Source organism: Aethalodelphis obliquidens, unplaced genomic scaffold, assembly GCF_003676395.1.
Source record: "Aethalodelphis obliquidens isolate GAN/ISIS:26980383/991018 unplaced genomic scaffold, ASM367639v1 scaffold37, whole genome shotgun sequence".
Lineage (NCBI taxonomy): Eukaryota > Metazoa > Chordata > Mammalia > Artiodactyla > Delphinidae > Aethalodelphis > Aethalodelphis obliquidens.
Window position 1 is genome coordinate 15,559,564 of NW_020837981.1, and position 12,962 is coordinate 15,572,525.

The window sequence follows — 12,962 nt, forward strand, 5'->3', positions numbered from 1 at the left end:
ATTCCCATCTCCTGAACTTTGCACTTGCCACTTCTACCTGGAATGCTATTTCTCCAAATAAAAACATTGCTATCCTCATTTCCTTTAGGACTTTGCTCAAATGCCTCATTCTCAGTGAATCCTTTTTTGACAACCCTATTCAAATGGAATTCTTTCACAGCACTCTGTCCCCTCTTACTCACTGCTACATTTCTGATACCTCGAACAGTTCAAAGTAGTGCCCAGTAATATTTGTTGAATGGACTACTTAAACTGATGCTAAAGCTGATGAAGAAGAAAAAAAAAGCTGATGAAGTAGGACTTCAAGGAAGTGATGTCATTTTATGTATGCTGAGAAGGGGCTTTGCTTCAAAATAGCTGGGGAACAAACGATAAGAACATGTTTCGTTTTTGCTTTTTTTTTTTAAAAAGAATATAAATAGAGAAAAAAATACCAAGAAATACTGATGGGTCACCTTTTTGTTGGCTTTTAATTTTGGCAAGTACATGGAAATATATTCACTGTTTTAGTTTAAACTCTAAACAAACTATATAAAAATAATTGGTTAACTTGATTGGTAGATATCTGATCTAAAGTTTTTCTTTTCATAATGCCTCACTCCTAAGAGAGTGGCAAAGACAATAAAGAAAAATAAGATGCAAAGACAAGTGCAAACTGAACTGCCAGTGAAAGTTGTGCACAGAAAATTATCAGGCTCAATAAGCCTTACCTAAAAGTGGCAGCGATGAAGCCTTACTGTTGTTTGTCATTGAATTATTCTTCCGCTTGATTCGAGGAATAAATTTCTTTTCCACAGCCCTTATCTTATGTGCGAGAACCTCTGTCATCATTGCTGCTCTCTTCTTCCCAGAACGAGGAACTGGCTGAGTAAATCGTGTTCTTCTTCTGCGGTGGGGTGCGAGGACCATGATGGCCCCTGATTTGATCCTGGCTTCCATTCCGTCCCTTGAGCCAAACTCATCTGTGTCTGAAAGTTTATAAAGAGGAAGTACATGCAGCTGCTCATCTTGAGGAATAACACCAAATGAGCGGTTATCTTCTCGTGTTAAAGTGCAGACCTGATAGGAAGAAAACATGAAATGGGAACTAGAGATCCTGCACATTCATAATAGATATTCCTACCTTCTTATTGTTGCCATTGTGAAAGGGAACTGTTTTCAGTTGGTTACTGCTGGTATATTCATTCATTTTGGAAAAATATTTTATATATCAAGCCACTCAATGCTTTTCAATTTGAATAACTTATCAACTATTTGTAAGCAGACCAGTATAATGTTGAGTTGATTTTGTAAGTACATATTATACATGTTTATGCATTTTATAATATTTTAAGTCACCTTCTTTGTTACATTCCATCTTATTTCATTGTCTAAGTTAAGGAACAGTCACTGAATTGTTCACTACCTTCATATTAAATATTAACTAATAAAAAGATATTACTTTAGCTTATAAATCACACTATTTCTTTTTTTTTTTTTCACACTATTTCTTAATACTTAAATAATGTGGACTTCCCTGGTGGCACAGTGGTTAAGTATCCACCTGCCAGTGCAGGGGACATGGGTTCGAGCCCTGGTCCGGGAAGGTCCCACATGCCGCGGAGCAACTAAGCCCGTGTGCCACAACTACTGATTCCACGTGCCACAACTACTGAAGCCTGTGCACCTAGAGCCCGTGCTCCACAACAAGAGAAGGCACCGCAATGAGAAGCCCGCACACCGCAACGAAGAGTAGCCCCCGCTTGACTCAAGTAGAGAAAGCCCTCGCGCAGCAACAAAGACCCAACACAGCCAAAAATAAATAAATAATTAAACAAACAAACATGAGAAGAGGAACTAAAACTTAGTTTGACTCTGAACCTAATCCAACCTGATCACTAATATTCTCTAATGAAGAGCAACTCACATAAAATGTACTAGCCAAGCATGATGTCGAATCACTCTTTGGCTAAGATTCATCTGGATGGATGTATAAAATTTCAGCATTTGGAAATAACATTGGTCTCAGAGACCATAGGCAACATCAGTGAAAGGGTGTGATAGGGAAAAAGTTGTTTTGGCTCCTTAATCTGTTACTGATAGACCTCATTGAGCAAATAAGGAAGGAAGGCTGCCTTTTGATGGATCAGACGGTACACTTCCAATCAGAATGTAATAATCATAGCTATGTCTTCTAAGAGGCCAAAATCATGTAGTGCAGAAATAGAGGTAATCACTCTCTATTAATCTGTTTTACTAGGTAAGAAGAGAACTACTTGAAGCAAACTCATTTCCCTTATAAAAGGACTATTGCACGATTTTTCCTGTGGTCTTCTCCTTAATTTAAGATTATCTTGATTGACTTCTTGCTATGGGCATGTGATTCTTTTCATGGCTATAAACATAGTATGCACATATATGTGCAAATATTTCTTCTAAATATCTCTACATACGAGCACTAAGAACCAATATTAATAAAAAGGATGGTAAATTTGGCATGGTTCCCTCACAAAAAACCTGAAGTACAGATGGCAAGAAAGAGTAATTTGCTTAACTTCCTATCTACCAGTTTGATAGCACAGAATGGTTGCTTTGAATAATCATGTAGTTCTACATCCCAACAAACCTACCACAATTAAATGTATAATTCAAGACTTTCAACAAAGTATTTCAGGCTGGTTCTGTAACTTTTGGGGAGCACTATCGATATATACTATGTGGAACAGACATAAAATAGGATTTCTCACAATAAGCATCCTTAAGGACCTCAGCTTGAATGTACAGTGATGGAGCCTTTAGAATCAAAAGCCATCCAGGTACATACCACCGTGCTCCCATTATTCATGTTGTGAATGTCCCTGTGGGGGTGGGCACAGAAGTCTAGGCAAGCAGTGACCCCAGAGAAAGGACGACCTTCTTTCTTGCCAAGCCGACATTCTTGAGCAGCGTGTTCAAGCGCCACCTGAAAAATAATGTATGACCCATGGTTTTAAGAGAGAGAAAGAATCACCTTCAATAAAGAGTAAAACTCACTTTCTGATAAAGTTTATGAGTTAATTACACTTTATAATTTCAGAGATATCTGACACTACAGTATATTATTTTAGTGATTGTCTAGTTTAGTAATATTCAGGGTAAAGAATTTGAGACTACATGGATTAAAGTGGCAATCACTGAAGGCAGGGTGAGGGCATTAATAGCTACTGGGGGTAGATAAACAAGAACAGTAGCCTGAAATATTTCATTAGGAAGAAAGAATAATACAGTGCTTTGATCATGTATCTAGTTTTCAATGTCTATATAAAGTAGATGTACATATATATTCATGAACCAGTATAGAAAGTAAATTAATAACTTTTTTAAATGAAAGGTTGGAATTTAACAGAGAACGTGTTATTCATGATAATACAAATAAATATTTTAATTTTTATTAAATATTTAAAAAAATATGGACTTCTGGTTATGTTTCTGTTTTTGTTTTTGGTTGCGCCACTCTGCTTGCAGGACCTTAGCTCACTAACCAGGGATTGAACCAAGGCCCTCGGCAGTGAAAGCACAGAGTCCTAACCACTGGACTGCCAGGGAATTCCCTATGTTTAAAATTAGGTATTTTACACACTTATTTTCTCCATTCTCTGATATATGATTTGCAATTATTTTCTCCCAATCTGTGGTGGTCTTTTCATTTTCTTTTTTAAAATAATGTGTTCCCCCAACTCAGTTTTATTGAGGTATTCCTGACATACGACATACGTAAGATTAAGGTATACAATGTGATGATTAGATACATGTATGGATTACAAAATGATTACCACAATAAGGTTAGTGAACATTGCAATCTGTTCACATAATTACGATTATTTGGTGTGTAGAAGTAACATTGAGGATGTCTTTAAAACATTTAAGTATATAATATAGTATTGTTAATTATAGCCACCAAGCTGGGCACCAGATCCCCAGGTCATATATATATTTTTTTAATAAATTTATTTATTTATTTATTTTTGGCTGTGTTGGGTCTTTGTTGCTGTGCGCGGGCTTTCTCTAGTTGCGGTGAGCGGGGGCTACTCTTCGTTGCAATGCGCGGGCTTCTCATTGCAGTAGCTTCTCTTGCTTCAGAGCATGGGCTCTAGGTGCACGGGCTTCCACAGTTGTGGCTCGTGGGCTTCAGCAGTTGTGGCTCATGGGCTCTAGAGCGCAGGCTCAGTAGTTGTGGCGCACAGGCTTAGTTGCTCCGCAGCATGTGGGATCTTCCCGGACCAGGGCTCGAACCCGTGTCCCCTGCATTGGCAGGCGGATTCTTAACCACTGCACCACCAGGGAAGCCCCCCTCAGGTCGTATTTATCTTATAGGTGGGAGTTTGTACCCCTTGACCAACATCTCCCCATCTCCACCACTTCCCAATTACTTTCTTGATGAGGCATTTCTGCTTTTATAAGTTTTATTCCTAGAAACAATCATAACTTTGTCACTCTGGAGATTTAATTCAATTGCCATAATAGACTTTTTTTTTTTTTTCCTGCGGTACGCGGGCCTCTCACTGTTGTGGCCTCTCCCGTTGCGGAGCACAGGCTCCGGAAGCGCAGGTTCAGCGGCCATGGCTAACGGGCCCAGCCGCTCCACGGCATGTGGGATCTTCCCGGACCGGGGCACGAACCTGTGTCCCCTGCATCGGCAGGTGGACTCTCAACTGCTGCGCCACCAGGGAAGCCCCATAATAGACTTTTTAAAAAACGCTAGACAATTTTTTAAGCTGTCTGATAAAAGATCTACATTAAGTTCAGATTTGAAAAAATTTTCTATTAACAATGACATTGTTTAGATATAAATTTCAACCATGTTTAAGAGTACTGTATAAGGAACCAAAACATACCTGGTTTTGGTAAGCAACTGGAGCATACTGCTTATAAATTGGAGCTAATTCTGTAGCCAAACTCTGTAAATTATCTTCAAGGTTTTTTTCCTAAAGGAAGAGACAGTCCATAAAAGTTGTTTCATAATAACATATAAGATGAGTGATGAGTTTATTATATAACGTATGAAAATGAATTATACATCATTGCTGATGTGTGGTTGATGCATGGTTCATACTTACCCAGATAAAAGAGCTACCATAGAAAATGACATGGATAGTTTTCATAAAATCTAAACTATTAGTCACTGTTATGCTTGAATTTAGTCTTTTGAAATTAAAAGTCTATGTTATCAGCTAATGAGAATTCTAACTGGTGTTAGAGGTAAGTTGCAAAACTGCTCATGTTGTTAAAAACAAGAACCATATTTCATATTTATTCAATAGTACAGGGCACTTGAAGTAAATCAAGACAATTTTCCTGCTAACAAGTGGAGACTTGGAAGAATTCTGACAGTGAAACAAGTTTCTATAACAGAGATGGGAGAGCAACACACATAAGGCACATACCGTGTTATCAGATCCTGTGTTAAGAGCTTCAAACATAATAAGTAGGCAATGGGCTGTCTAAAACCAGTGTTTTCTTTTCTACACAGGAATGGCTATAAATTGAGGAAGATCTGATAGAACTGTGGAGAAGCCTTAACACCATTTCAAGATTCTAGATTCTAATGACAGTAGAAACATGTAAGATTTTTTCAAAGGAAAACCGTCATGACAAGAATATTAAAAATGTCACTGATGACAGCATGAGGTTCGAAGGAGAGAAAGCAGCCTTTGGCAACAATAGTTGGAAAACCATTGTGGTAGTTTTTCAGAGATGATTATATCCTAAACCAAGTCAGAGACTTGATAAATGATCAGTCACATCTAAGGAAGACAAGTGATGGAGAACTGACATCAAGGATGAATGAAGGACTTAAGAAGGTTTGAAGGCTTCCGCCTCATTTGAGATTTGGTGGATGCCTAGAACTCAGGAAGGAAGCCTTCATGTGGACCAGGTCACCTCTGGTATGAAGCAGACTATTATAAAAACCAAAGGCAATATAGACACAGGAAGTTAATTCTTGAGTGCTTTTTAACAAGCCTCAGTCTTGGCAACTGCAAAGCATCAGTGATAATCCTTTTGGTTTCCTACTCATTTATGTTGGTGCTTTCATTGAAAAGGATATTCATGTATATATAGGGTCTATATCTAGATTGCTCTGTTCCATTCATCTGTCTAATTATGTATTTGTTACTCAATGTAGCTTAATAAATATAGTCAGGGAGGTCAGACCCCTACTTTAAAAACACTTCCTAGCTATACTCACACATTAATTATAAATTTGAGGAAAACTCAGGAATTATTATTTAAATGCCTATTAAAAAGACTTTATTATATTTTATAACACTTGAAATATTGGGTGGGGTAATTGTGTTTTACTGCTAATAGAGTATTAAGAATCATTCAGTGTCACAAGTCAGACTGGGCAATTTGTCATCTTATGGAATATCTCATTTATTATGTGGAAATGAAATAAAGTAGGCAAATAGAAGCTAATTAAATGAAACTTAAATAGATGATTATTAGTATCACTTTTGAATGTACGTTCTTTATTCATATTGTAAAAATCCTGACTTTCTAATGGTTTCATTAGAATGAATATGTCGGATAGAGATTTCTTATCAGATCTTTACCTAATGGGGCTCACACCTACATCCCTCTGCCCTTCTCACCCTGTACTTCATCTCTAGGACCATCTTCTCCACATCAATGCCTACAATTACCACCTGGACCACAGACCACCCCTTGAGCTTCAGGTTCTTCAGGTTCTTATTAATGACCTGACAACCTCACTTGGATTTCTCTTAGGAATCTCCAAGCCAATGCATTCAAACTGAATTAATAATCTGCCTTCTATAAACCTGGTCCTGTTTCAGCATATCCTATGTCAAGGAATAGTACCTAATTAAAAAAAATCTTTCCAGAACAACCACTGCTTATCATTTCTTCTGTCACAGCCATATTCTAAGTCACTACTATTCCTTCCCTGGACTGTTGTCAAAGCTAGCCCATCTTGCTATACCAACTTTTGGCCAACTCCAATCCACAGAGCAGCCAGAGAGATCCCTTTTTAAAAAGAAAAGTTTAATTATATCACTCTCCGCCTTAAAAGTCTTCAATGATCTTCCAAAATTCTTGACATGGTTTACAAGGTCGCTTTTATGCACCTCACTTTCCCTTGCCTGCTGTGCTTCACTGGCCTTTTGTCAGTTCCTGGAAAGAGGAATGCTTCTTCCTGTATTATAAACACTACATAAACATTACTCATTGTTAATAATAACCATAAGCAAAAACTGATCTTACATTCATTATATAACAGAGTTATTTGTTATAGAATAAAAATTTAACAGTCATGTCAATATAAATAATATATTTGTATACTAACAGCTTTATCAGATACTTATTTGGAAAAAAAAATTTTAAGGGAGAATTCACATCTCATTATCAAGTGTTCTGACCTTTGAACATGGTATCTTCTCATTATCAGGTATTTTATATGTCTTCTTAGCAATTTTTATAGTTTTCTCCCTAAAGTTCTGATAAACTTCTTGTCAGATTTCTTCTAAGGTACTTTATCTGCAAAGGATAGTTCTCTGTCTAGAGTCATTTCCTTCATTTATTACAGTAAATGGGAACTCTAGGAAAACCAAATAATTTTGATTGTCTCTTTAAAGGGATTATTTATTTATTCTGAGCTTTCCTTGTATGTTATATTCCTTGTATTATAGATACAATTAGATTAATTCCTGCTGTTTTATCGATTCCTATTTATCCTGTATCCTAATGATTTTTTAAATAAATTTTTTATTTATTTATGTATATATGTATGTATGTATGTATATATGTATGTATGTATGTATGTATTGGCTGCGTTGGGTCTTCCTTGCTGCGCGAGGGCTTTCTCTAGTTGCGGTGAGCGGGGGCTACTCTTCGTTATGGTGCGCAGGCTTCTCACTGCGGTTGCTTCTTTTGTTGAGGAGCACGCACTCTAGGCACGCAGGCTTCAGTAGTTGTGGCGCGCGGGCTCAGTAGTTGTGGCTCGTGTGCTCTAGAGCACAGGCTCAGTAGTTGTGGCTCACGGGCTTAGCTGCTCCGCGGCATGTTGGATCTTCCCAGACCAGGGCTCGAACCCGTGTCTCCTGCATTGGCAGGCAGATTCTTAACCACTGCACTATCAGGGAAGCCCCTAATGATTTTTTAAACTAACCTTGCTGACTGATGAATGGATTTTTTTTCCACCACTAGTTCAAATGTTATAAATTCTATTCATATTCATCTAAAAAATTTTTAAACATACACTTCTCAAATATGTTTTTCTGACAATATCTAGAGCAGTGTTTTCCAAGCTGTGGGTCATGACTCTTTAGTGGACCATGAAATCAGTTTAGTAGGTCAAAACTAGCATTTAAAAGAGAAATAAAATTTCATAAAAAATATTTTACTGAATCATAGTGATCCTCAGCAATAACTATATAGGATATATTAACTTTTTAATATCTAAATATTATTTTTGCTACATATAATAAGGTGAAGTATTGTTTTGTTTTATTTATTTACTTGAATATATATATGCCTGTATAGTTGTTTGTACTATAAAATGTTTTTTACTCATGGTCACAGCACAAAGTTTGAAAAACACTGATCTTGGAGTTAATCAGTATCTAAATCCTCCCAACTCCAAACAAAGCATAAAACATTACCACACTTAGTTTATATAGGTGCCCCACCCCCTCCCACTACCTACCCACCCCTGATTTGATAAGAATATTGAATTATACTTATTGTTATTTCAATTAAAAAAATGTAAGTACTCAACTTATTTAAACTTAACAGTAAGGTTGACTAATTTCTTTGCTCACCATGGCCTCGTGTTCCGGACAGATTGGTTCCGGTTTCATATATCTTCTTTCTGGATTACGTCCTTTAGTAATTCTTTCATAGTAGTGCTGTGGGTAGTAAACTTACTGAGTCTTTGAAATGTTGGCAAATAGCTTTATTTATTCTTCCTACTTTGGCTGGGTATAAAATTCTAGATTTTTTTTTAACAGTGATTCTCTTTGGGGTTAGGGGAGAAGAAGGAGGGAGCCAGGGACAATTGGAATTTGGGTTGATAGTTAAAGACTTTACCTACATTATTTAGAATTTTAAACTATTTTCATATATATATATATATATATATATACATATAGTTACTATTTTGTCACTACTTGTTAATATTTAATTTTTTTACGATTAAAAAATTTTTTAAAAGGAATGTACTTATATATTCATTGTGCAATTCATAAGTAAAAAGGACACTTACGTGTAAGGGAGAACTTGGATCAATTCTAAATCTTCTAGGACTTGGGCTTCTACCAAATTTGCAGCCATTGAAATACATACTCCAAGAACAGCCAAAAGAGAAGGAAGCTCCGCAAGTCTCTGGATCAATTCCTTGACATGTACAGGTACGACTGTAAGATGGTAATTGCAAGGGAATGAACTGATAAAGTAGGACAATACCTCAAATAGAACATTTCAGGTTCATATAACTATAGAAGTATAGATGGATAATGAAATCATTTTAACACATCTATTTTATTACTTATTTAAAGTAGTGTTATGTTAACAACACAAGGCTAACTGCACTTGAATATAACTAAATCTTCAATTGAAATGTTTGTTCAAGATTGTAAATACAAATAAAAGGCAACAAACTATACAGATCTGATATATCCATAACTTGTTTGACTTGGAGATGTCCAAGGAAGGGAAATAAAGGGCCTGGATTTTAATCCAAGATTGGTTTCCTGTCAGAAGTGAAAATTAAAGCATCTCATTATCTCTTTGGACTTCATCCTTCCTTTGTAAAATGACATTGATATACTCCTGTGAGGACTGATTAAGGATAATATATGTTGTATGTGAAATCACTTTGTCAATTTTAAAGAAAGCCTTTATAAATGTCATGAGAAAAAATTGAGGAGGAAGCTCGTTTCGTTCAGCGACTGAGTAATTTTATAACCTTGGGGGCATTTCTGAAACCCCAAAATGACTCTATACTAAGGATGACAATGATAAGAACATACACACAAAGATGTGAAACCAAAGAAGGAATGTACACCCTTGTGGTTCCTATTTGCATAATGCTTGAAACTTCTAATAGTATGGAATTAGTACTTATATGACTTAAAAATACAAACAGGGACTTCCCTGGTGGCGCAGTGGTTAAGAATCCCCCTGCCAATGCAGGGGACGCGGGTTCAATCCCTGGTCCGGGAAGATCCCACATGCCGCGGAGCAACTAAGCCCGTGCGCCACAACTACTGAGCCTGCACTCTAGAGGCCGTGAGCCAAAACTACTGAGCCCACATGTCACAACTACTGAAGCCCGCGAGCCTAGAGCCTGTGCTCCACAACAAGAGAAGCCACCGCAATGAGAAGCCCGGGCATTGCAACAAAGAGTAGCCCCTGCTCGCCACAACTAGAGAAAGCCCACACGCAGCAACGAAGACCCAGTGCAGACAAAAATAAATAAATAAATAAAATTAAATTACTTAAATTAAAAAAATACAATTAAAAAACACACGTTTTTAAAAAACAGTGAGTAAAAAGAATATAGAGATTTAGAGATCAAAACTGTAAGTATTTTTGGACTCCCCTGGTGGTCCAGTGGTAAAGAATCCACCTTACAATGCAGGGGATGTAGGTTTGATCCCTGGTCAGGGAACTAAGATCCCACATGTTGCGGGGCAGCTAAGCCCGGGTGCCACAACTACTGAGCTCACACACCTCAACTGGAGCCGGCGTGCCGCAAACTATAGAGCCCATGTGCTCTGGAACCTGCGCGCCACAACTACAGAAGAGAAGACCCACACGCCACAACTAGAGAGAAGCCTGAGAACCACAAGGAAGAGTCCGCGTGGCACAACGACAGATCCCGCACACCTCAAAGAAGATCCCACGTGCTGCAACTAATACCCAACACAGCCAAAAATAAATAAAATCTTTAAAAAAAAAAAACTATAAGTATTTTTAGTTGTGAAAGTCAGGAAAATGCCTGATATATTTGAATGTAAAAAGGATCATTTAAGACACTATGAAGGAAAAAAAGGAAGGAGGAATAGTTCAAATATTCTAACTTCCACTAAGATGGAATATATGCTTTTAAAGGGGCAAAAGATTACAATAACTTGAAAAGGAAGAAAAATAGGATATAAATAGGATCAAAGAAGGTAAATTTGAAATTGCAGAATTTCAAAGAAGTTGCCAAACAAGTAGAAAAATGTAGTTTAACTCTTAACTGTGAGACCTAAAAGTTTCTGTTAAACAGTCAACATCACCAATGATGAGACAAATAGACTTAAAATAGCTCCTAATATTATGGCCTGCCAATAATTCCTGAACTGAATTAAATCAGGAAGAAACAATCCTACAATCCAAAATTGAGCAACAGTCTACAAAATTAGCCTGTCCTTTTCAAAAAGGAAATGCCACGAAACACAAAAAAAGACTCAGATAAAAGGATTAAGAGACCCAAAAGACAAAACAACTCAATCCATAAATCATGGGTAGGGGAAAATTAGTATGAAGTATTACTGGAGAATAGATGATATTTGAATTAGAGAATAGCATTTTATCTAAGTGAAACTTCCTGGTTTTGGTAATTGTACTGGTGTTAAGTAAGAGAATGTCCTCATTCTTAGAAAACACCCTCTGAAGTATTATTTAGGGGGAAAAGTCATAAAGTTTGCAACTAGTTCACAAATTATTCTGAAAGAAAGTATAGAAAAGCAATAATGATAATAACATGTAAGCTTATGTGTATGTGTGACCATGTGTATAAGTGTATGTAACAAACCATTAACATTTGTGGAATCTAGGTAAGGGGTATATAAGAGTTCACTGAAATATTCTTGCATCATTTCTGTAATTATAAAATTTTTTAAAAGTGATAGGCTAGATCTACATTGAGTGATATAGAATAAAACTATTTATGAATTCTTGGGAAAAATAAGTTTATATGTATATCATTTAGAACTGTTTCTATACAAGAGGTATTTTATTATTGTGAATCCACATAATAAAATAGAAACATTAAAAATGATGTATACAACTAATATGTATAAAATAGATAAGTAATAAGAAAGTGCTATATAAAAAACAAATAAAATAAAATTCAAAAATTCAAAAAATAAGTGATGTATACATACTTGGGATTAGGAAGATTAACAAAAATATAATGAAATGATTTTAAACATAAAGGAATGTTCTGGAAGGTACACAAATAATCTTGTGTGGAGGTTAGAGAGTGAATGATATATATTTTGTTTATAATTTGTATAATGACATTTCTTTTAAAAAAGAAAGAACTTTATGAGGAAAACTACACAAAACACTCTTGAAGAACATAAAAGTAAACTTTAACAAATGGAAAGAAAAATCATATTATGGGACTGGAAGATTCAATATCATAACAATGTCAGTTTATTCTAAGTTAATTTAATGCAATCCCATTAAAAATACCATTAGATTTATCTTAAAACTAGACAAATTGATTATAAAGTTCATTTGGAAGCACAAACATAAAATAACAAAGAAAGCCTTGAAAAAGAGCAAAAATAGTGAGCTAGCCTTACCAAATATTAAAATATATTATAATGCCTCTATAACTTAAAAAATGTGGTACTAGTACGTGAAAAGACCAGACAGTGATACAGAATTCATATAAAAGAGAGGACTCCATTATATACAGTTTTTGTATAAGGTAGTATTTCAAATCAAGGGGAAAAGAAGTACTCTTTAGTAAGTAGTATTGGGATAAATGGAAAAAAGAATAGAAATGGATCTCCTCTTCCCACTTCCGTCCAGCATAAATTTGAAATGCATCAGAGATTTACGTTTTAAAAATTTCAAATTTCAACAATAAAAGAAAACATGGGTGAATTATTCTATAACTCACGTGAGAGAAAAATGTTCTTAAATACCACTCAGAATTCAGACACAATAAGGGGAAACACAGATACAATAAATTACATTAAAAA

The 12,962-nt window shown here is 35.9% G+C and overlaps 1 protein-coding gene across 2 annotated transcripts in view; it reads right to left on the reverse strand.

The window, feature by feature from the left end:
• TET1 (tet methylcytosine dioxygenase 1) overlaps window positions 1–12,962 on the reverse strand; it is a 136,082-nt gene that overhangs the window by 10,668 nt on the left and 112,452 nt on the right. Inside the window, exons 8-12 of one of the 2 annotated variants that reach the window (XM_027130080.1) lie at window positions 9,242–9,392; window positions 8,799–8,885; window positions 4,854–4,943; window positions 2,804–2,941; window positions 711–1,059 (exon numbers count right to left, since the gene is read on the reverse strand). In XM_027130080.1, the coding sequence (XP_026985881.1) occupies window positions 711–1,059; window positions 2,804–2,941; window positions 4,854–4,943; window positions 8,799–8,885; window positions 9,242–9,392 (815 nt within the window). The remainder of the gene's footprint in view (window positions 1–710; window positions 1,060–2,803; window positions 2,942–4,853; window positions 4,944–8,798; window positions 8,886–9,241; window positions 9,393–12,962) is intronic. The other variant, XM_027130081.1, reaches the window with a different exon arrangement.